This window comes from Arachis hypogaea, chromosome 15 (genome assembly GCF_003086295.3).
Source record: "Arachis hypogaea cultivar Tifrunner chromosome 15, arahy.Tifrunner.gnm2.J5K5, whole genome shotgun sequence".
Classification (NCBI taxonomy): domain Eukaryota; kingdom Viridiplantae; phylum Streptophyta; class Magnoliopsida; order Fabales; family Fabaceae; genus Arachis; species Arachis hypogaea.
The window spans coordinates 5,042,151-5,067,679 of NC_092050.1; the positions used below are offsets into that span (position 1 = coordinate 5,042,151).

At 30.2% G+C, this 25,529-nt stretch overlaps 2 protein-coding genes and 1 long non-coding RNA gene across 4 annotated transcripts; 2 read left to right on the forward strand and 1 right to left on the reverse strand.

Annotated features, from left to right (window-relative positions):
* Window positions 1–17,077: 17,077 nt before the first annotated feature.
* LOC112747791 (phospholipase A1-Ibeta2, chloroplastic-like) lies at window positions 17,078–19,329 on the forward strand. Its single transcript, XM_025795978.3, has one exon. It carries the CDS (start codon window positions 17,635–17,637, stop codon window positions 19,246–19,248), a length of 1,614 nt encoding a protein of 537 aa, XP_025651763.1. The 5' UTR covers window positions 17,078–17,634; the 3' UTR covers window positions 19,249–19,329.
* A 2,823-nt stretch (window positions 19,330–22,152) lies between these two features.
* LOC140179060 (uncharacterized) lies at window positions 22,153–23,300 on the forward strand. Its single transcript, XR_011872729.1, has 2 exons — window positions 22,153–22,387; window positions 22,570–23,300. It is a non-coding gene; the product is annotated as an uncharacterized lncRNA (long non-coding RNA).
* Window positions 22,341–24,609, reverse strand: LOC112747792 (monooxygenase 2-like). Of its 2 annotated transcripts, none has more exons than XM_025795979.3 (5): window positions 23,942–24,609; window positions 23,793–23,858; window positions 23,521–23,683; window positions 23,123–23,351; window positions 22,341–22,995 (listed from the first exon to the last, which is right to left on the reverse strand). In XM_025795979.3, the coding sequence occupies exons 1-5, from the start codon at window positions 24,310–24,312 to the stop codon at window positions 22,484–22,486; spliced, it is 1,341 nt and encodes a 446-aa protein (XP_025651764.1). In that variant the 5' UTR covers window positions 24,313–24,609; the 3' UTR covers window positions 22,341–22,483. The 2 variants fall into 2 exon arrangements, with proteins under 2 accessions (XP_025651764.1, XP_025651765.1); XM_025795980.3 differs by having other exon boundaries at window positions 23,793–23,866; window positions 23,942–24,508.
* Window positions 24,610–25,529: the final 920 nt, after the last annotated feature.

The window sequence follows — 25,529 nt, forward strand, 5'->3', positions numbered from 1 at the left end:
AATAATTAACAAAGATTAGCAAACTATATACCAGCCTACTCTTCGTTTTCATGAAAGTCACCAATCCACCGGTATACTTTGATGACCTCAGCGATACCTTATTAGCTCTGTTCGTCAGACAGCGACGCCTAAACCTCTCATCTGTACTAAAATAGTTGTCCAGTGCCCTTTTAATATTCAGACGGATCCAAATCGTGAGGTAGTTGTGCCCCTTATGAACGTCCCACATCATCTGTTGAAGTCGTCTAGCTATCCAGTGGTCATAAATCTTCCTAATCATGAGATTACATTCCCAATACCATATAAAATTTTTCTTCACAAAGTAATTCAACAATATTAAAATACAGTTAATTCAACAATATTGGGTTCTTGTCACCCACTTTTGAAACCATCATTCTCTGGTTTCAGCAGTGATCTTTATGTAGCTCAGTCATGCATTGTCGTACATGGACTTAATCACATTAGAGAGTTCATATGTACATGCATTGTTGTTTGGTGCAAATCTATCAATAAAAAACTTAAAATTAGCAAACACATAAAATTTAACAAATTCAAAATAGATTTTGAAATAAAAAACATTAAAATAGCACTCATGCCGACCTGCCATCAGGCCAAATCCTGATCCATATAGGTGGTGGAGGGACATCCGGTTGTGACGCATTAGAGGATTCCCGCGCTGTGGTCTCTGTCACTAGAGTTGGAGGAGGTGTAGTTAGGAGTGGAAACAGGCCAGGCCAGGCCAGACTTTGTTCTTAATAGGCCTGACCTGTCAAGTAGTTAATTGGTTTGAGTTTGGCCTACAGTCTACTATAGATTTTTTTTTTAAGTACTAAACCTGACCTGTTATTCAATCTGGCCTAACCTAAAGCCTGTTAAAAGGCTTGATAATTTTTTTTACAAAAATAAAAATATTATTTAAGAAAATTATTTTTTAATAAACATATTTATATGTAATATGTCATATTTAATATTTATAACAAATTTTAAATTTTAAAGTATTTAAAATATACAAAACTATTTATAATTAAATATAATAAATTTAAAATATCTCATAATTTTGTTAATAATAAAAAAATTATTTATATATGTAATTATGTATTAACAGGTGCAGGCAGGCCTGACATGCCAATAAGACTAATTAGTGAGTCTGAGTATGGCCTATTAACATAATAAGGCTTTTATAAGAGTTTGAGCCTGTGTCTATTTTATAACAGGTCAGGTCAGGCCAGGCCAAGCTAAACACAGGCCAGGTTACAAGTCCCTGGCAGGCCGCCTGGCCTTTTTCCACCCCTAGGCGTAGCAGAAGGAGCCACGTAGTTGGGGTTTGGGACCATGATGAACTGTTGGTTTGGTAGACCTGCTTGTGACATCACAGGTGTCGACAGGGTAGTCGGAGTAGCAGATGATGACTTAGAAGTCCTAGGTATACTGGTGAAAATCCTCCCTCTACCACGACCATGAGGCCAATTCATGACACATATGCTACCTATCGTCATGTCTACAAAGAGAATACCAATTAATACTAATCAGTATATAGAACACAAATCGTTCAACATTTATATTATTTAAAAAAAATTGACATAACCTAAAATTGGACATATATCCACCTTTACGATTTTCAAAAATCCAACCAACCTCAATTCACAACATTAATAAAAATTCAATTAAATTCACTAAATCTAAAAATATTAATACATATACAAAAGACAGCAACAATTTATGGTGAATTTGTGCAAAAGTAAAGTTTTAAGGTGTGATATGTTGTAATTGAAAGTAAGTTCACAAACAAACCAATGTGACATTATATCACTATATACATACCAAAAGCTCAATTATTACAAGAGGCATATTATCGAATACTTTGGCATTCAAAAATATCAAACATATCAAATAGCACAACCAAGTATTCTTTCAACTTTAATTGACTATAGAAGTCAACATTAACAATATACTAGCTGCAGTAATTCACAGTATTTTCAGTGAAATGTTCAAACAAATAATTTTAATCGATCAATTCATTCACAATTCCAAACACTTTTCAACAACTTGAAACCTAATAGTTTAAATCTAACCTATCTTATAACTTAAATCCTCTAAAACTAAAAATTAAATCTAACTCGAGCATAATACTAATTAACAACTAAAATCTATAATAATACCAAGGATAACTAAAACAAAGATTGAAATTAATATTAAAATGAAGAAGAACCTGAAATGCACGAGTAGAGAAGAGAACAGAGGGGCGGCGGCAGCGACGACAGTAACGGCGGTAGCAGCGACAACAATATCAACGGTAACAACGACAACGGGAGAATGTTGGAGGGTTGGCGAAAGTGGGAGAGGGTTAGAGAGAGAGTGGGTTATAAAGGAGGAGGCAGCGTGGGCTGCCGGTGGCAGCCGGGTTGATGGAGGCAGGGATAGGGTTAGAGAGGGCGGGAGAAGAGAGGGTAGAAAAAGAGAGAGAGAGGGGCCGGGGATTCGAAATGAAGGAAAAAATATTTCGCATTTTGAATTTTATGACTTGTTATCATCGGATTTACTGGTCGATAAATCCGACGGTAAAGCATTACGGGTCACCAAAACACCGCGTTCCACTAATTGAGTTTATCGGCAGAAAAATCCACCGGTAAATCCCACGTTAAATTTCGTGTCTATTTTTTTTCCGTTTTTCTTCCACTTATTACCGGCGAATTTACCGTCAAAAATAAAAATCCTCCGATAATATTTTGACTTTACGAATTCAACATCTAAACTGTCGGTAAAGCCAACACTAATGTGCGACATTAAATCTGACCGTATTTAACGTTTTTTTGGTAGTGTACGGTTTCATAGATTTATCCTTGATGGCAGCTTCATAGGCAAAAACGCAAAGCAGAGGTGGGGTTCATGGCATGGTCTTCTACCCTTAATCTTTAAATATTTATTTTTTTAATAAAATATTCTATTATTTCAGACGTTTTTTTGACGGTAGAGACTTAGTTAAAAAAAATTAAATAGTACAAGGACCCAATTAAAAAGAAAAAATATAAGGACTCAATTAAAAATTCGATGAAACTATAACAGAATAATTAAACCTTCATTATTTATTAAAAATACTAGTAGACTATCAGAATTTATTATGTTTAGTCATCATTTAATTATTAACTAAATTTTTTTAGTCTAATAATCTAACAACATACTTTATAATATATTTTTAAACATAAATAATTAACTGATGGCAAAAAATAATAAATTCTAATGATCTTTTAATATTTCTCTTATTTTATTACTCAAAATATTAATATTTCAATGTCAACGCCGTGTCTTCGATTTCGTCTGAATGAAGTTAGATATAATACTAGCTCGTAGTAATAGTAATATATATTATTAGTTAACTACCTTTCATTGATGGCCCATATGAGACTTTGGAGTATGAATGTATGATAAATGTGAATAAGATGAAGAATAACAGCTCCCTCTCCAAAAGTCCACTTAAGGAAATTTTTTGTTTAATTATTTGTTTTCGTACGGTGACCTGGTGAAGCGATGCTCAATATTTAAGTAACTAAATATTTCTTAAATGAATACTTATAATCTAAGTCCACTTTATACTTTATATTTATGGGGAGCATGTCGCACGATCGAGCTCATGAAACTTCAAGAAATTTCTCTCCTATATATATACATTTAATTATAACTAAAAATTGAAAAAAAATAAATAAAATAAGAAGTTATAAACGTACAACATATTATAATTAATTTGGATTGATTGATAGACTTAGTTAATTCATTTATTTATTTAAATAAATATAAAAAATTTGAAATCTTATGCATGTAGTTATTATTGTCAATAATAAATCTTTAATTAAAATTCAGATTTACGGTGAATAATTAGTCCTTAATTGTTGTTGGAGAATACAATGAAAAATAAAAAATCAGGCATACTATAGGATTTTTTTCTTTAATTTCATGAGATTGGATACTTATATAATATATATTTGATTATTTTCTAAAATTACTGTTATTTCATTTAATTTTCTATAAAGTGTTTTTTTTTTCAAATTAAAATTTTTTAATTAAATTGTTATAATAGATACAAATTTTTTTCAACCTAATTTCTAATCTATTTGTCATCAAAAGAAATGATCTAAAAATATTTAATTTCTTGTAATGACAATTCTTATTATTAAGAGATCCGAACTGAAATTTTTATCTAATTATTACAACCTATTATAATATACAAATCTAATTAAAAATTAGTAAAACCATAAGAATATATAAAGTAATAATTAATCCTATAATGGACGTATACTGTAAATTTGTAAAGTTGTGTTTATTTACAAAAAGAAGACACTGAAATAGAAATACAAAGACACAAAATCGAATTTAATAGAAGAAATATTGATAGAAATAGTGTGTTTAGAAACACTGAATTAGTATATTTTGTGTCCATTCTAAAAAGAAAGACACAAAAATACTAACAAATGACATAACTTATTTTTTATTTTTTCTTTTATTATTTTTGTTAATTAATTTTTTATAATTATATTTTTTATTATTATATTTTTTGTCTCAAATTTTTTGAATGAAAAAAAAAGAAAATAAATTAAATTTTCATAATTTATTTTATTTTATCATCAAATAGAATACAATAACACAAAATTTTGTATTTCTATTCTTTAATTTATATCTTATTCTCAGTGTATTATCTTATCCTGTTCTCAGAAATAAACACAGGCTAATTGATTAGCTAGCACATAATTATTTGAAAGAACAATTAATAAAGACCAATTAATATCCATGACTTGTATGATCTATTTTTTTTTTTAATCCTAAACCAACTCTTTCCCTAATTTAACGTGTTAATATAAGTTTCATCTTACGGTCAATCTAGCTAGCTAGTATATATGCTAGGGACTAGGGTTTTAAAGGTTGATAATGAAATCTACTACTTTTAAGTTTTAATATAGTTAGTATAATCAGTTATTAAAGTATATTTTTTAAAAGAAGTTACAAATTAACACATAAATTAATTAACATAATCTTTTTTATCCAAGCTGATAACGAAAACCGTTAATTAACTTCCATCACAAAGAAAACAAAATAAAAATGAAAATGCTGAAATTAAAGAAGAAAAAACGAATCTCATTGATGGTATGTGATGGGCTATAATTATAACGCTGAATTATTGAGTAGAGAAGTGTCGTGTATGGCCGGTGGATGTAGACATTTCATTTTAGACATTATACATGTTTTTCATAATTCTTTATGTACGTTTATACTTTATACTATATTTAAATTTTTAGAACAAATTATTTTACTATATGATAAGAATTTTAGCATAAAACAATAAAAAAACATACAAAATTTATATAAATTTAAAATCAAAAGTTTTACACACACATAGATATAATTATTCATATATCTTTATCTTTTATAATAAATGATTTCACGAATTTAATTAGGTAGTGCTGCAAAACTAGTGGAGCTAGCAATGCAAAAGCGAAGAGCACTATGTATAAGAAGTGGCGGAATGATAATTAAAGTGAATATAATGATTAAAGAAGAGAGCCAACCAGTGAGGAACTTGTTAGGTGTTAATTTTCGTCCAATTATTTATATGAATTGAGCATGTGTTTTATTTTACTCGAGGATCGATTATACCCATGATATCTACTATTTGATTTATTTATCACTGTCTTTTAATTTGTCCATGACAAAGAATTGTTTCTAGACTTCAATCTGTGTAGGATGTTAAATTCTTAAAGAGAAATGTAAAAAAACAATTACTAGAAACAAGAGACTAAATTAAAAGAAGAATCTGTATATTATCGAGTATATTGTGAAAAATATAATATACAAGAAGTATATATAATTATTAACAGGATTAAAATTATAAAAGTATAGAATCTTATAATTAATACACAAATACAGATACGTTATATAAATACAAATGATACTAATTAATCTAATTTAATTTTAATTATTTTCTTAACAACAATAATAACTAATATATATGGTGAGTTTAAATGAGTTAATAGTAGTAATTATAAAATTTATTAATATATTAAAATTCATATATAAATTTTATATAAAAATATAAAAATGTTAAATATTACTAAAAACATATTATTTATGTAAAACATCTATTTTTTCGCTTGTTAACTTCTATATATTTGTGATTAAAAATCAATCACGTAAATCAAATGAGCGTAAGTGACAGCAACTATTCCAATGAACAAATATCTTCTGTTTTGCAAAAGAAAAATTACATGTACTAACTCTATATGTAGCTAATTTATTAATAATCTCTTAAAATAATTTTATTTTAAAATTTTAAAATATGTGACTTTTTCATTTCTCTTCACCTTCTTTTAAACAACGTAAAAATTACCGTATTTTGAATTGTTCTATTACTATTTTTTATCCTTTTCTTCTTTTTTTTGAAGTAGTTTTCATAAGGAGTAGATCTTTTTCTGTGAAAAAAAAATTAAATGGTGTGAAGTGTTTAATTTAATCTTTCATTATTCTTTTTATCCTATTTATTTTTAGTCCTACTTATAAAATTAAAAATGAGAGACCACATTTTATTTTTTTAAGTGTCAAAAAAAATAGAAAAGATCCATTTCCATTTTCGTGCTCTTTCTTATTTTTAGATTTTTTTTAGTAGTTTGAGATGTTTTTTTTTGTCTAAATTTTAAATGTGTCTTTTTTTTTATAGATTTTGGATATTTATTTTTTTTATGCTTTAGATATTTCTTTTTTTTAGTTTTAGATGATTTATTTTAATGATTTTAAATTTTTTTTATTTTCGAATTTTTTTCTTATGTTTTAGATGTTTTCTTTGTTATGTTTTAAATATTCTTTTTTCAATAATTTTAAATGTTTCGTTTTATTAAATTTTAGATGTTTTTAAAACGATTTGGATATATTTTTTTTATTTTGTTTGACTTTGGATTTTTTAACATTTTGGATGTTTCTTTTTATTAAGTGTTTGTTTGGGTGTCATTATTTTAATAAAAAAAATTTCAATGAAAAAATATCTTTTTTATTTTTTAGCGTGTTTGGCAAATTTTTAGTAGTAAAAGTAAAAGCACTACAAAAATAAAAAACATCTTTTTTGAGAAGCTGTAATTTACATTTTTTTTAAAAGATTTTTTTCTCTTAAAAAAAAGATGTTTTTCATGTAATAAATAAACAAAAAAGTACTTTTATATTATTATACCCAAACATAATTGATAGATAAAAAGATCTTTTTGCATGAGATATCCAAACATAAAATTACTTTTACTTTTTCATAAGATCTTTTAAAAAAAGATAACTCAAAAAAAATTTTTTTAGAAGCTCACCCAAACAAACTTTAAATTTTAGATGTTTCTTTCATTAAATTTTTAGATATTTTTTTAAATAATTTTAAATATTTTTTTTCGTGATTTTTTAGACATTTCTTTTAAACGGTGAGACAAAGAGAGGGACGGTGACCAACGACAAGACACTTGTAAACGCAATAACGACGACGGTAAATGAATGAATCGGCAGCGATATTCTCCGATGACATAAATAGAATCGTAGCTTCATTTACGCATTGTGGTTGGCAGAGCAGGATCCGACGCAGCAGAACGTTTTCTTAATAGTGCAAAGTGGCTCAGGACGTCATAAATACTTGTTGTGGTAGAATAGTGTCCCAATAAAAAAAGTAGTGAGAGAAGAAAGAGAATAGAGAGTTTCAGGGCACCCAATTCGGTAGTTTCAGAAAGTTTAGACTATTAAATAGTTTCATAATAAAACATATTTTTTAAATTTTTTAATAATTGTTAAGTAGTCTTTATTTAATTTTAATTACAAATTAATCTTTTATATATTATTTAATTATAAAATCTATTTTTTTATTTTATAATTTATTATTTTATCATTCATCTATCATATTTATTAATAATCAAGAACAAAAACAATAACGGATTAGATCTTCCATTAATTGTAATAAATATTTTGGCAATCTTAATCAATTAGAATTTTATCATTGATCTGTTACATCCGTAAACGCTGGTGAAATCGTACTTTTTAGAAATTCAATAGATTGGACATACAACATAATTAGTTGAATTTCTGGATTTTCCAAAATTCAATCGATTGGAATTGCTACACAATCGATTAAATTTTGCAAGGCACGTAAGTTTTTTCTAATTCAATCGATTGTTCTTGTTACCCAATTCATTGAAGTCATCAAAGCAATATGAGTTTTCACAATTTAATGGATTGGTTGTGTTACCCAATCGATTTAAGTTTTCAAAACAATATGGATTTTCACAATTCAATCGATTGAATTGTGCATTGCTTTATATATTACACAATTCTAAATTTTCCTGCTTGTGTTATGAGATATTCTCCACATCCAAGTAATTTTGGCATCCAAGTTCATCCAAACAATTTTAGGTCACGCACTTTTTTCGCTTTCTTCTTTCCTCACCTTCTTCTCCTCCTCCTCCTCTTCTTCTTCTTCTCTTCTCCCTCGCGCTCTTCTTCTTCTTCTTCTTCTCATGCTCGTTTATGCACGGAACGTCTTCTTCTTCGCCTTCTTCTTCGCGTTCCTCCTCCTCCTTCTTTTTCGCGACCCCTTTTTCTTCATGTGTTTTTTTCTTATCGTCATAATTTTATTGTTATTGCTGCTGTATTTTTTGTCTTTTCCTCCTTCTCTCCCTAGTGAAGAAGCAGTAGAAGGTGAGGAGGAAGAGTTTTGAATTGTACAGAACAGAAATGAACCGAACATGTTATTATGGTGAAATAATTGTATAGTACTAAATGAATGGAATATTATCCATTATATAAATTCAAATTCGAATAGCTTTCTGCATAATAAACTGAAACACGTACTCATGGTGAAACAATCATATAGTACTGAATGAACGAAACATAATCCATTATATAAAATCAAATTCAAATAGTTTTCTGTATAATGAACCGAAACACGTACTCATGGTAAAACAATTATGTTGTACTGAATGAACGAAACATAATCCATTATATAAAATCAAATTGAAACAGCTTTCTGCATAATGAATCGAACACCTACTCGTGGTAAAACAATTGTATAGTACTGAATAAACAAAATATTATTTATTATATAAAATCAAATTTAAACAAATTTCTACATAATGAACTAAACATGTACTCATGGTGAAACAATTGTATACTATTGAATGAACGAAACATAATCCATTATATAAAATCAAATTCAAATAGCTTTCTGCATAATGAACCGAACACGTACTCGTGGTGAAACAATTGTATAATAAATGAACGAAACATAATCCATTATATAAAATCAAATTCAAAACAGCTCTGTCTATAATTTAGAGATTATCAATTCAATTCAGATTCATAACACCTGCGTCCATTCAATTCAATTAAATTCAATTTAGCAACTGCATTTCATTGAATTCGATTGAACAAATAATCCATTAGCAAAATGTTGGTGTTGTTGGTGATGATAATAACAAAAGAGGAGAAGAATAATAGAAGGAGGAGGAGGAGGAGGAGGAGGAGGAGGAGGTATACATGAATTTGAAAGAAGAAAAAGAATAAGAAGACGAAGAAGAAGAAAAAGTGCAGGGAAGAAGAAGAAGAAGCGCGGGGAAGGAGAAGAAGATAAAGCGCGTGCAATGACGCTCTTTTAATGAGAGTAGTTTTTGTTGGTGTTGGACCTACTTGGATAAAACTTTGATGAAAAAATACTTGGATATGTAGCATAGCTCAAAAATTATTATCCTATTATTCATCTATCTTATCTTTAAAATTCTATCCTTAATTTTTAAATTTTTATTTTGATTTAGATACTACTCTAATCTTATCTTTTTCTTTAATATTAAGATCATAACGTGGTGAATAATCCATCATCAATACTCAATCCTACAATTGGAGTCGTTTATCAATCTCTTTGATTATAAATTTTTTCATTGTTTTTGTTCATCGTTTATCCATCTACTTAATATCCCATTTTTCTTCATTGTTTATCTATCTCTTTAGTATCCAATATCTGTCGTTGATTATGCGATCATTATAGTTGTAATAATCAATAGAGATCCAATTACTTTTTTTATTGTAATGTTCAGAATAAACACTATAATAAACTCTCAACGTTTTGATAGTATTTATATAGCCAAATAGATTATATTCCATGGTAAATCGAATTAGATGAATTCGATTTTTGGAATTGGTTGAGCGTTATAGCAAATCGAATCAATTAGTATTTTATCAAATCTCTAAATCGAAGCAACTAGTTACGAATTATATCACAGGTACTCACCTTTGAGAACAAAAATATTTAATAAATATTTTAGGACTAACTTAAAATATTACTCAAAATTATAATATTTTAAATATTATTAAATATTTAACGACCAAATCTAGCAGCAATTCAAACACTAATATTGGATACGTTTATTTGTGCTTCTTAAAAAATAAAAAATAAAAAACACAACCAATCAATTAGGTAACACAATCAATTGATTGAATTGTAAAAATTCATATTACTTTGATGATTTCAATTGATTGGGTAACAAGAACAATTCATTGAATTAGAAAAAATTCACATGCCTTGCAAATTAAAATTCAATCAATTGTGTAGTAATTTCAATCGATTGAATTTTGGAAATCTAGAAATTCAATCGATTGTGTTGTATATCCAATCGGTTGAATTTTTAAGAGACACAATTTCACTGGCGTTTACGGATGTAACGGATCAAGGATAAAATTCTAATTGATTAAGATTGCCAAAATATTTCTTACGATTAATGAAATATCTAATTTGTTATTGTTTTTGTTCTTTTAATTATTAATAAACATGATAAATAAATAATAAAATAATAATTTATAAAATAAAAATAAATTTTATAATTAAATAATATATAAAAAATTAATTTATAATTAAAATTAAATAAAAAATATTTAACAGTTATTAAAAAATTTAAAAAAATATTTTATTTTAAAACTATTTAATAGTTTAAATATTTTGGGACCATCCAATTTTGTGTCGGATTTTAATGTATTTTTCCACTGTAATATTAAAGTAACTTTAGGTGATGAATTTGAATAATCATTTATTTTTAGTTAATTTGTTTATAATTCAATTAATAATTAATTGTAGAATTGATACTTTAATTAATTACCTAACATGATTGTTTACAAAATTTTTGGTCTACCACTTCCCATGGGACCGCCATCGTTACAAGAAATATAATCATATATTCAACTAAGTAATATGTCAAATAAGTCAATACGCAATTCTATCCAATATCATATTTGATGGCTGCTGCTGCTAGCTGGTCTTATCCGGTGTTAAATAAATGTATTCAGTGGCGGATAATTAAGTGTGTGTATATACATAGCAAGAAATGGAGGAAGGGAAGCTAGGCTTGAACCTATATCTTGAAAGTAAATAAGTATATTTAAAGTTCACATAGGTAGCATTTGAAAGAAATAGAGATTGAAATACTGAGATTGGGAGATAGAGATTAAGAGATAAATATTAAAATAAATTTTAGTATTGTGTTTGATATAAAATATGAGACAGAGATTGAAATAAGAATGAAGTTCTAATTTAATTTGAACAAAAAATAAAGTTAGAATTAATTAATTGAAATTAGGGTATTTTAAATATAAAATATTATTAAAACTTCAGTCTCTATCTTAAAAAATTCTAATCTTTTGTGTCCTCACTTTTTCGAGATAGTAAAATACTGAAATTTTAAAGATACAAATTAAAATTTTAGTATTAATCTCTAGACTAACAAATATAATATTGAATACCAATTTTCCAGTTTCTGTCCCAATACCTTAAAACAAATGTTACCATATAGTTTAATGACTTAATGGAAAATGGATCATCTCTAGTAAAAAAACATTTGAGAGAATAAAATGTGATCTTTCACCTTTAATTCTCTAAATGGGACCAAAATTAAAAAAAAAAAACAATAAAAGATTAAATTAAACACTTACCAAGTATTCAATTTTTTTTTACACTGGAGATAATTCACTCCCTCTTTAATGCTACTTGTTTACTTTTAACTTTTAAGATATAACTTTAGAAGATAATTCACTCCCTCTTTAATGGCCCGTTTGAAAAACTTTAGAAGTAATTTTTTTTAACTTTTGACTTATGAAAAGTAGTAGTATTAATGTCTGGTGCAATTTTCAAAACCAAATTGCAACTTTTTAAGAAGCTATTTAGGAGCTTATAGAGAAGTTAAAAAATGACTTCTCTCATAATACTTCTACTTTTCATCACATTTTTATAAAATAAGTACTTATAGAGTTAAAAATCCAAACACAAAATAACTTATTTATAAGTTATTTTTAACAGAGTCATTTATTATTTAAGTTATTTTATCAAAAAGAACTTAATTAAATTGGTTACCCAAACTGAGCCTTAGTCTTTTTCTTTTCGTATTCTAAGCGTTCTTTTATTTTTAAGATATAGGTTAGTTTGCAATTCTAACTATATAAAAGAAAAAAAGTTCAACTACATAATTACTTTTTTTCAATTAATATCAACTAATTTTTTTAATTATATATTTTAAATTTTAAATCTTAAATGGCATACCCTAAATTTTATGTCTAAATTCTAAGTTCTTTAAAAATAAAGTTTTAAAAAATATTTTATAGTAAAAGATTTGACTAATATTTAACTGCTTAAAATTTCGTTCCCTATATTTTTTCCATATAAAGATAGTAACATTGAAAAATAAAAAATAGACATTCACATTATTTATCATGTAGAAAATCAATAGGTAAATTTATTATTATCTTAATTTTTTATTTGTTTGACTTAAATTTACGTTTTATGTAAAAAAAAAAAAACTTTACTTATGATTAAAAGAGAGAACTTTTACTTTATTCTTTTAAAGAGAGGTTGGTTAACAAATACCCTTTAAATAAATAAAAAGAAAAAATTATTTATCAAAAAAAATCAAATTATTTGTATTTTTAGTATCTCTTTTAATATATTAAATATATTAAAAAAAATAAAATATTATTTTTATAATTCTTTTTCAATTCATAGATTTTTAGTGTTGTCTATACTCCATTTAACTTTTCTGTAGCCACTCCCTCGTTATTTTCCTGTTTTACCCTTTACTGTTTCATCACTCTCACTGCATCATTTTCTATATTAGTGGCGTTCTTTTTCACACTCTGTTACAGTGTAATCGTGTCTATTCTATTCTCTTCTTTGCTGCCACGTCCTCTACCTCATCTATTGTTCTGTATTTTGATTTGCCATGCTATTCTCTATTGTATTATTTTGAAAGAAATCACTGTCTTATTGTTTAGATTTTTTTATATAAAATTTTACTGTTTTATATAATATGAATACTTTTAATTCTATTGTTATGAATATTATTAGAGAAATAGAAATTAGAAGGCCCACAAAAAATAGAGCCCTGTGAGAATAAAAAGCAATATTCTCTCATGATAAAAAACGAAAACAGGGATAAAGACAAAGAACAAATCAAAGAATAAGATAAAGAGCCAATTTCACTTTGTCCCGTTGACATTCCTATCTTAAACATCTTTTTACCCCAACTTAAATTATCTTCTTCATTAACGTTGACAATATACTCTTCTTCCTTCATATTTCTTCTCTATCTGCCTCTCTATGAACATACAACATTCGTTGCCATGTTGAGTTTGGATCTACATTTAGACTGATCAATCAATTGAAATTGTAAAATTTGAATAATTAGAATTACTCTTGCTTAACCTTAGCAGAGTACTTGAAATCCTAATAGGATACTTAACATATCTTCTATCATTAACAATAAATCAAGACATTAATCAAAAGACACATGGTTAATAATCATTGCGCGCAAGCTTTAACGATCCATGAAAATATTGGAGTCAAATATAAATAACAATCTAAAAATAAATATGAGCTGTCTTAGTTTTTATATTATGATAAAATTATGAAAAAAAAATATTATACTTTATATTTTTTTATTGATTGAATCGTAAATTATGAAGATAAAATTAAATATATATAGAATATTAGTCTATAAAAAATAAAAATAAATAAAGATAAGAATAAATAAAGATAAGATAAAATAAAATAATAAAGACTAAAATTATAATTGAATTTTTATATATTCTATTAGGTTGAATTTGTGGACTGTAAAATTTTTTTATTATTATTATAGACTAAAATAAAAAAATGGTTTAATATTTTTTTCCTTAAAATACTAACTCACCCCAATAAAAGCCAATTTTTTATCCAAAAACCACAGTTGAAATATTAAATTCTATATAGTGCACCAAATTTCAATCCCCCTAGGAAAGTTGGACTAAATTCAAATATCCGCCACTCACTGTGTTGGCCGATATGCCTTTTGAGTTTTGACGAAAATGAACAAGAAAGGAGAATAATAAATATCTCTTTTTATTTTCTTTTGACGGGAATAACTTAGTTTCATTGTTCTCCCTTTTTATATAAGGCAAAGTATGCAGCATATATTAAGCGCTTGTTGTTCAGAATTCAACGGCACCCCGGCGGCATTTTCAGAATGTCAATGCCGTGCTCATATCCTCATAAATGCATTAGCAGTTATCATGATCTTAGATTATCTTCGATACTAGATCTAATTTTAATTTTATTTTAAATTTTATATAATGATATATAATATATAAGATCATATGTTATGAATAATAATTTAAAATTAAAAATAAAATTTATCTTTTAATATTTAATTTTAATTTAGTTAAAATTTTATATTATTTTTAAGAATGTAGTTAACATGATAAATTTACTATTTATAAAAATTTTTAAATATTTTTATTTAATAAATATAAAATTAACACATTAAAAATTTAATCTTTTTATATTTTTAATAATTTTTTTTGAACTTAATACATACTTTTAGGGTACAAGATAGACAAATTTTATTTTTAATTATTTTATCAATATAATTATCATACGAGTGACAAAATTTTATTGGTTTTTCATCAAAGTGATATTAATAATTTCTAAAGTGATACTGGTTTTGTTTTATTAATAAACTCTAATAAAAATTTCAATTCTAGATCAATTCTTTTTTAAAACTATTAAAAGTGATACTCTAAAAATACTATATCAAAAATGCTCTTAACTACAAAAAAGTTATTTACACTTTTTTTTTACAATATTTTAATGGATTTGGCTGACATATATTTTAAGTTTTTTATTAAGTTCATAAAAAAATAGACACACAAAAGAAAAAAAAAAGTTTCGTGTAATATTAGAGTTTATAACCAAGTTTAGAAAAGATTAATTAATTAAAGTATGGTCATAATCAATTTGAGTGGTCAACTCACTCGTCTGCTTAAACAAGTGTTAGATGTTTGAATTGTCTCGTTTTGCGCATGTAGCAATTCGTTGGTCAATAATAAACCCTTAAATGAAACTCAGATCTGTGACAGAACGGTCATTAACCTCTCAAGTTAGGGAATAATACGTAGTGCAACAAAAAATATTAAAGTATGGTCATCATCTACGTACTAGATAACGAAACTAAGATAGATTTTCCGGTTTGTTTTTCTGAGTTTTGGCCTTTGACGCAAGTAATTGATTTGAATTGTTCTATTTATTATTGTGGTGTTCAATGTTCAAACCCTTTTTAGTGCAATATATCTAACGGATCAAACTTTTGCGCCTAAAATATGAAATGTCTAATGTATATATTGGATGCTTAGGTTGAGCTATTGAAATATGTTAACTTTAGAAGTGACATGTCAAATCTCCTCCCTTTAATCAGATTGTTGAAGGAACAACGAAATTGCGTTCTTACGTACTGACAAGGTCCGATTAGTTTGGAGTGAAAGCAAAGAATGTAGTTTAATTTGACTTCAAAACATTTTCAATAATAACGACCAAAACAATATCACTATTAAATGTTATTAATATGTTATTGTTTTTTACGTAAGCAATATCTCATCAGCTATGTATCTATCAAAAGAATATCAATAGCTTTGAGATTTTATTATATTAACTTGCCCTGAAAATATACATTATTTTAAATTTAAATTACACAGTTTATGAATAAGGTTTATAGGTCATATCTTCTGATTGTATTGTTGTTGAACTTTGCTAAGAGGAATAAAAACTGGAACTCTTTCCCGTTTTTCTCTAAAGTGCCGGTTATTCTGAAATATGCAACATACCAGCTGTTGATTATAAAATAAATTGTTTGAAAACAGCTTTGTTATGTTTTTTTTCCTAATCAATCAGAGTTCTGCTGGATAAATAATGGAAATACGAATAACATGAATAATAGCACGCCTTATCTTTTATAATTAGAGTTTTACTATTTAAATTTTTTATTAAAAATATCGTATTATCCTAAAACAAAAAAGTTAAAGATTAAAATAATTTTTTTGATTTATTTTAATGTTAATACTGTGATAAAAATTATTTATTTTAATGTTAGTGTTAAAATCTATTGATATTATAGTTAGATGATAGATTTTGTAAATTAATTGTTATTTTTATTGTGTTAAATTAAGATATTATTGTAGTAGTATTAACAAATTTTATATTTTTTTATATTAATTATTTTTAAAATTTGAAACTTAATTCTTGATAAAATATTAGTGAAAATATATATTTTTAATTTTAATTTTTTATTTTTAATTATTTTATATTTTTAATTTACATAAAATCAATTTTATTAATTTAATTAATAATTTATAAATTAAATTAATAAACTAATAAATCAATAATTTGTTCGATTCAACTACCTGACAACTATAATTGATGAGATCTTTTTTCATTTTTAGGAGGATTTTACCAGATAGACAATAACTTTTACAAATAATATGAACAATAGGCTTTAAAATTCACCTAATAAAATAAAAAATATTATACCCCAAATTATCTCCTAAATCTTAACATTAGTATAACTATTTGTACGCCTAATGAATTGAATATCCAACCATTGTTAACATAAATAAATTAAATAAAAAATCATCCAATTAAAAATAATAAACATAATCATCTGTATACCTATTAAATTAAACATGCAATATATCCATTATTCACATTATTTTATATTCTCATTATCAATTTATATTTTTTCTTTTTAAAATTTTTGGAGCAAAGAAGGAGAGGCCATTAGTGGCGTCCTCTGTGTAAGGCAACACTTCAATTTGATGACGCGAGCACCCCAGTTCTTAGGGCCAAAAAAGTCATTTGATGTGAAAACGAGTAACAGCGTTATGTGGTCGCAGACTTTCGTGAATGAGACCCACACCCAAACTTAAACTCGGGACGCGGTCCATTTTACTTCAAAACACTACTCTTATTTTTTTAACCACCTCTAATTATTCAAAATAAAGTCAGACCCCACCACTAATTTCCAAATTCCCATACACACTACCATTTCAAATATGTTCGTTATAAAAATCTATCTATATGTACTACGTAATTATGACATAATTGAAGGGCATTGACCAAAACACGAAATTATACACCCATCTCTTTAAATACACCTTGAAACATTCACCTTCTTGGATTTCAAGCGCACACTAGTTCATTCATATCATAAAATCTTATTTGACGCTGTCTTCCCCCACCTCCATTCTCAACAACAAAACTAAAACAACGAACTCCATCTTGTATCAAAGAAGAAGAAGATGATGATGATGCAGATGTGCTCCACCGTGCCATCAGTTCACAACATCCATAACAAGTTGCAGGCAACAAGGTGCCCCAGTTTCAGATGCCGCGCCGCCTCACCTCTCAACCCTGCAGCTTCCGTCAAGCCCTTCGTTTCTACCGAGTCAACTCGCTTGCACCTCTCTAACCTCGAAAAGCTCCTCGATACCCAAAAGCCCCTCCAACAACAACACAATAAAATCACAAGCACTGACGATTTATCATCGTCCACGGAGAAGAAAGCAAAAAGTTTCCTTGAAGGACTCAACTTAGGGAGATTGTGGAGTTCGGAAATGAAAGCAGCCGCCGAGGATATGTCCCCGCGAAACCTCCACCGCCTGCAGCGCCTCCTCTCCAAGACAGCCGAGTACTCGCCGCGAAACGTCCTCGGCAGCCGGTGGAGGGAGTACCACGGCAGCAATGACTGGAAAGGGATGCTCGATCCGCTCGATGAGAATCTCCGCCGGGAGGTTGTCCGGTACGGCGAGTTCGTCCAGGCCGCCTACCAAGCTTTCCACTCTGACCCCGCCATGTCCACGGAGGCCCCGCCAGAGCCCCGCCACGTAGCCCTCCATGACAGGACATATAAGGTCACCAAGAGCCTCTACGCCACGTCATCTATTGGGTTGCCCAAATGGGTCGATGACGTGGCACCGGATCTCGGGTGGATGACCCAGCGCTCTAGCTGGGTCGGGTACGTCGCAGTTTGTGATGACCAAAGAGAGATCGCACGGTTGGGAAGGAGGGACATCGTGATTGCCCTTCGCGGAACTTCAACTTGTCTGGAATGGGCCGAGAATCTTCGAGCCCAGTTGATTGATCACCCTGATGATAACAAGGAAGATGATAACCAAGGAAGGCCCAAAGTGGAGTGCGGGTTCTTGAGCCTGTACAAGACACGTGGTGCTCACGTGCCTAGCTTAGCCGAGTCTGTGGTGGAAGAAATTAAGCGGTTATTGGAGGTTTACAAGGGTGAGAGCCTAAGCATCACAATCACAGGCCACAGTTTGGGGGCAACGCTGGCCTTGTTGGTGGCCGATGAGATAAGCACGTGCAGCCCAAACATGCCACCAGTGGCTGTTTTCTCCTTTGGTGGGCCTCGAGTGGGTAACAAGGCCTTTGGAAACAGAGTTACGGCCCGTAATGTGAAAGTGCTGAGAATTGTGAACTCGCAAGACGTGATTACGAGAGTGCCTGGAATATTTGTAAGCGAGGAGGTAGAGGAAAAAATAAGGAACTCCAAGGTTGGTGGTGGTGTCATGAACATGCTTGAAGAGAATACACCGTTGGCTTACTCACACGTGGGGACCGAGCTACGTGTCGACACCAAGATGTCGCCTTATCTAAAGCCGGATGCTGACATGGCATGTTGCCATGACCTGGAGGCTTACCTGCACTTGGTGGATGGTTTCCTGGCATCTAATTGTCCATTTAGAGCAAATGCTAAGAGAAGCCTGGCTAGATTGATGCAGGATCAAGGCTCTAATGTCAAGAAATTGTATGTTAGCAAGGCAAAAGCCTTGACTGTTAATCTTAAGAGACAAGGATCTATGTCCATGTCCATGTCCACTTGTTTGCCGAGTCCATCTTAAACCACTCCAATAATATTTATGTGTAATTCTTAGATGAAAACAAAAAATGTGAATATATTTTATTTGAGGATGTTACACATACACACAGGTTGTGCTTTTTGTCTTCCACATAATTCTGACAAATATGTTATTACTAAAACTCACATACATATAGTTATTTTTAGACGAAGATTATAGTTAAAAATTATTAAATAATTTAATATATTGACTAAATTATCATTTAAAAATTCTCAACTTTTAAATTTCTTTCATTCATAGAGGATGACAGAAACTCCAGATATGCACTTTAGATAAAGTATATGCTGCTATTTCCCTCAGTTGAACTAGTACGTACTTGCATATCAGCTTCCTATACTATGCATGGCGAACAACAAGGGTTAGGTTTTTTCCCACTTAAGTTTAGGAATCTGGAATCTCTCACGAGCAAATGTGGTTCAGGGTTTATCAAATTAGGAAATGGAAGGCGAAGCAAGCACAACATTTTAGTAGCCAAGAGAGCATCGTCGAGTGTTGATGAGCCACATGTAGTGTTACGTACTTGTAACTAATTGCGCCATTAAGGAGACTCACGGAAGAACTAACGAAACTCAATGTAAAAGGTTCTAATAGCTAGATTTATATGACATTTAAAATTTTCCAAAGCCTTAAAATTAAAAAAATAATAATTGAACTTACATATCCTTTTATTCTAACATGTTAAATTAATAGAATAATTTTTTGCATTTGGGAAACTTATATTTCAGTATTGCGCTTATATATATATAATCGCAGCTATATCTAGTACCCTCCAAAAATTTGGGTGATTATAGGTCTAAAAACGGCACATACTTTAGCAGTAGAAACAAACCTAAAAGGACAAGCATATTGTGGTAGTTGAATTCTTTAAGGGGAATTAAGGAAGGAACCATACATGCCATTTTTTGATTGAGTAGTTTAGTTTCTACATGCCTATGGAAATCCTGCACGTGAAAATGAGATGAAAGAAGTAAAATAATGCGAAGAAGAGACTACAAGAGGAGTGGCATCATGATTACTGTGACGTACTGGGTTGGATTCGCACTTGAATCGGAGCGTTTTAAATGTGAGGTTGGCTTCTACGGTTATCGGATCAATCATCTCTAACTTTTTCAAACCTGTCTCCACATGCAAAACACTAGGCCTTTAATTAAGGTTGTGAATATATTTATGATTTTGTTAGATAGATAATAACTTTTTGTAAATAATGTGAATGATAAATTTTAAAATTGACCTAATTAATAAAATGAAAAATACTTTAATCTTAAATTATTTTATATATTTTAACATTAAAATAAACATCTGTACACTTAATAAATTGAATATGAATAAATCAAATAAAAAAATAACTATCTAACTAAAAATAATGAACATAATTATTTGTATACCTATTAAATTAAATATCCAACATATTCATTTTTCATATTGTTTAATATTCTCATTGGATACTTATATTTTTCTTTTATTTAACTGTTTACAATGTCATTTTTTAGGTATCAATGGTTGAAGTATCTACCTTTAATTAATTCCTTCACCCAAACTCTACCAACCGCCGCGTGAAAGGAAGCAGAAATGTAATATTTTGATATATTCAATAGAAGACTTTTTATATTATTTCAAAAACAGAAAATAGTTAGCAGTATATATAGTTTTTTTAGGAAGTTACTTTTATTTTTGACCCAAAGTGGGAACATTACGAAGAATTTCCTGTACATGACATCACCAAAGTAGTTAGGAGGATATATCGTTACAAAATATCATAATAAGAAATGTAATATATGTGTGTGTGTAAATTTTTTATATGTTTCAAGAGAAAATGAATGTTTTCCTTATGTACTATTTATTTTGTTAGTTTAATATTAATTTCAATTTTATTAATATTTTTAAAATTAAAATAAAAAATAGACTATAATATTGATGTAAAAAAACAATTAATTGATCAAAATAACAACACTTACTTATTCTTGGAAGTTGAAACACCTGTAAAATTTCTCACACATAATTTATTTTGATACACCTTTTATATTTTTAAATAGAATTTTATGATTTTAGCATGCAAACATTTTATATAAAAAATGAATTATATTATCATTTTCATTAGTATTAGTATATACGAGACACGGTTGAAAAAACCTAGAGTAAGAGTCAAATATTTCTACTTATATGACTCTACTAAAACTTTTTAAATAACTTTGAGTAATTTCATTTTCTTAGATCTAAAAAAGTTGACGTTTATTTAAATATAAGAATCTTGATTACAATAGTAAACTTAAAGAGGATAATGATTTAGGTGTAATTTATTTGTCAAATGTGAATAAACAATATACCTATATTGAACAAATAAATATTGTTGAATATGATGGCACCTTCCTAGAAAAAGTGGTAGGAAAGGAAGAAAGAAAGGGATATAGGAAAAAGAGAAGAAAAATGAAGTTGAGAAAAGACTGAAAGAGTTGGACTCATTCTAAAGCATTCAAGATTCAATAACATCACTCGGCTGCTTCAGGCTGAGCATGGAAACCGATGAAGACCTTCCCACATATGATCCCCTCTCGTGTGTTTCAAAGAGGGAGCGCTCTGGTCTCAGATCAGCACAGAAGGCTGTCCACCTCATCCCTCTTCTCGTTCTTCTCTGCGCCATCATCCTCTGGTTCTTCTCTGCTCCTACTCCTTCACCGCAAAAAGGTTCGTCTCGGATTTATTTATATATGTTCGCATGAAAGTTCGTTGGAATTGGATTTTTATCAACAGTTGTTAACTGATTTTGAGTTTTGACCTAAGTTTTTTCCTTTCCTTTTATTTAATTTTTTCAGCCTGAGGAAGCTGAAGTGGAATCCTGAAGATGACAAGAGCAGTTGAAGTGCTATTTCATTTTGTCAAATGATTTTGTGGTTCGCTTTTGATTAGATTAAATGATGGCTTGGATGGACTAGTTTAGTTTTAAAATGTAAACAAAGAAAATCATAGATATGGTTCTTAGTTCAGAAATACTCCAATCTTGATTGTATTCTTATCTATAATATATGGCTTTTATTGTGTTGAGATTGAAAGCTTGTATTTGAGGTGTATCTGAGATATTTCTGGCAACTGAAACAAAAGCTTGCAATTGCATTAATGAATACAGGCATGTCTCTATCTTTACATTGATTTAATGTATTATACATTCAGGTGTTGGATTTAGTAGAAATAAACTACTATTTTCTCCCATTATCATTCTTCTTCATAGACTCTCAGGAGTAAAATTTGTATGCTCCAACAATGGTCCAAGCCTTACTAACTTAGGTATGACAATGTTGTTCCTAACAGAACACACCAATGGATTCTCCCACTGCAATATGGAACCCACAAAGTATGCACGAACAGTGAGAGGAAACACTCGGGGCCATCTTTCACTGCCATATGACCTCAAAGCTTCTTCAACTGATGAGTGGTCCTCATTAGACTTGATGGCCCTTGCAAGCTTCTTAGCAAGAACCACAGCATCCTCAAGTGCACAACATGCTCCTTGCCCCAGATTCGGAGTCATCGGATGCCAAGCATCTCCGACCACCACCACTTTACCAGCAGAAGCAGGTGGACTTACGGCCGGCCAAAGCCACCGATCTACCAGCGGAGTCTTGCTGACAGTCTCGTCGGCTGTAGCGTCCACTATGTCCAAAAGCTCCGAAGGCCAATTCTTGACTAGTTCTTTAGCTTCCTTCTTAAGAACACTTGGATCAGTTATTTTTGGACCTGCCATTCAACTCAAACTATTTTTCAAATGAACCAAGATAACTTCAAGATTCAACTTTCATAGATTGTTGGTATAAAATATGTCTATATAGATAATCTAATTATGTATAGAGCTATCATTTAGGACCTGGGGATGAACTGTTAAAGCAGATGAACCAGTAAACTTTTGTTGGAGAAACAGGAACATATCCTGCACGCACTCCTCTACCGTAGATATAATTTACTCTTGGTTCATAAGGCTGTCCTTCTGAATAAGAAGCAAGTCCACGGAAAGCACAATGACCAACATAATTTGCCTCAGAAAACCCCATCCACTTTGCTATTGGTGATCGAATCCCATCACAACCTATCAAAATCTAATTATTCATGAGATTAACTTATTAGAGAGAATCATAATTGGCCATCATATTTCAATCACATAACTAATTACTCATTTCGTTGTTACTGCTACTTTTTGTTACATTCTTGGATCAATATATATGGAATTTAAGCTGAGCTAATTAAACCAGAATATACACTACTAACCTTTGCAAGAAGCTTAGACCCATCTGCAAGTTCCAACAAGGTTTCTCCATCTGGATTTGATTCAATCCTTGCTAGCTTTGAAGAAAACTGAATTACATCGTGGGAGAGCTGGGCAGCTAAGGTTTCCAAAAGTACTCGCCTTTCCACAGCTCGCACCTCTTGGCTGCAGCATACCCCTTCTTTAACAATTTGATAAACAGAGAAACTTATAGTATAAACTAAGCCACCAAAAGGTAAATTAAAAAAGCTTGGGATTTTTTAGTCGAGCCTACCTTTGATCCTCTTGTTTAAAAGTGAAGGAGCGTAGTTCTCTGCCATCTTCAGACTTCACCACCATCCTGTACAGCTGATAATATGAACCAGATCAAGCTCAGCTAATAATAATTAAGATTGAATAATAGTGATTACTATAATAATGTACCCTTGAATTTCCAAGAAGTGAGGTCTGAGATAATGAGCGATTCCAATAGCATCGAGTACCCTCCAGCCGTTCTTGAAGAGGGTGAGGGAAGTGCCACCGGTTCGAAGGGAGTCAGCCTGCTCAAGAACGAGGGACTTAACTCCAAGCCTGTGAAGGGAGACAGCAGTTGCAAGGCCAGCAATGCCAGCACCCACGATAACAACATCTTCCTTCCGGACTTGAGCCTTCATTTCAGATTTGCTTCTGTGGTGGTTCTGGTACTTCTGTTTTCGGAGTTGGAAGAACAAATTAGATGTTGTGGCGTGAGAAGAAGAAGGTAGAAGAGGTTTGGGAAAGGCAAGAGACGCGGTTGTTGTTGATGATGTGGCCATGGATGAAGCAAAGGATGATTGTTGAATCGTGAATGCTGGCTATGCCAACCAACATACAGAGGTCATAGGAGATAGTAACGGTGCATGTGTGGCTGCGTGTTCAGCCTTCCGCCGTAGAAACGAGTGGTGACTGCTCACTCAGGATCATTTCTTCATTTTTTTTTCTCTTTTGGAAAATACTATTATATTTACCAGCATTTCTCCATGAAAAAAATTAGAAATTATTTATTTATTTATTTTAAATAATTAATCATGTTATTAAACAAATTATATAAAATAATATATATAAATATATGTTTTTTTTCATGTTTTTAAGTTTTAACAATTCTTCATAATTTCCTAAGCTAACAAATACTTTGGAATTTTTTATTTAAATAAATAAAATAAAATTATTAATTACCGAAATAAATAATTTTAAAATGTATCTCGTTTACACAGAGTTGTGTCTCACCGGCTATAAAAGGATGTCTAATCATTGGTATTTTTCACAAACTTTTTGTATCATATTCCTCACAAATACAATGCATGGCCAGTAATAGTCCGTACATAGTTGTGCTTGTGTATCCCAACTGCCGTATGAGAAATGGCGACAACGGGGTGACCTATGTGCCGGACGACCTACCTCTCGCACCACCGCCCATTCATGTTGCCATTCCAGTGGATGAGGCAGAGGAGGGCGACGAGGAGTCGGACAAGGATTACGTGGCGGACAGTGGTGAAAGCGAATCGTTTGGTAGTGGGGATGAGAATGAGTGTTCCGGAGACACCCGTTCCGCTGCGAACCGCCATGTCCTGCCTCCACCTCTTCTGATACCGGCGCTTTCGGCAGTTCCATCTCACTATCACAGTCTTGATTTGCACGCCATGCACGAGAGGACTCCGGTTCTTGACACGGGTGAAGAGGATTACAACCTAGATGGAAGTGGAGAGTTTCGGGTTGGCCACAAGTTTAGAAGCCGAGAGACAGTGCTTCAGGGTGTGAAGAACTACAGTATTCGGAGGAGTGCGGAGTACTGAGTGATAGAATCGGACTGGATAAAGTTCCATGTGCAGTGCCGACAAACTGATAATGGGTGTCAATGGAGCCTCCGTGTGGCACTTCGACAGAACCTTGAATACTGGTAATATTAAGTTTATATGTGTCTTTCAATACTTCATTACGATATCGTAAGTAGTTGTACAAAGTGCCCAAAGCAATCATGTGTTTTTGTGTTCAG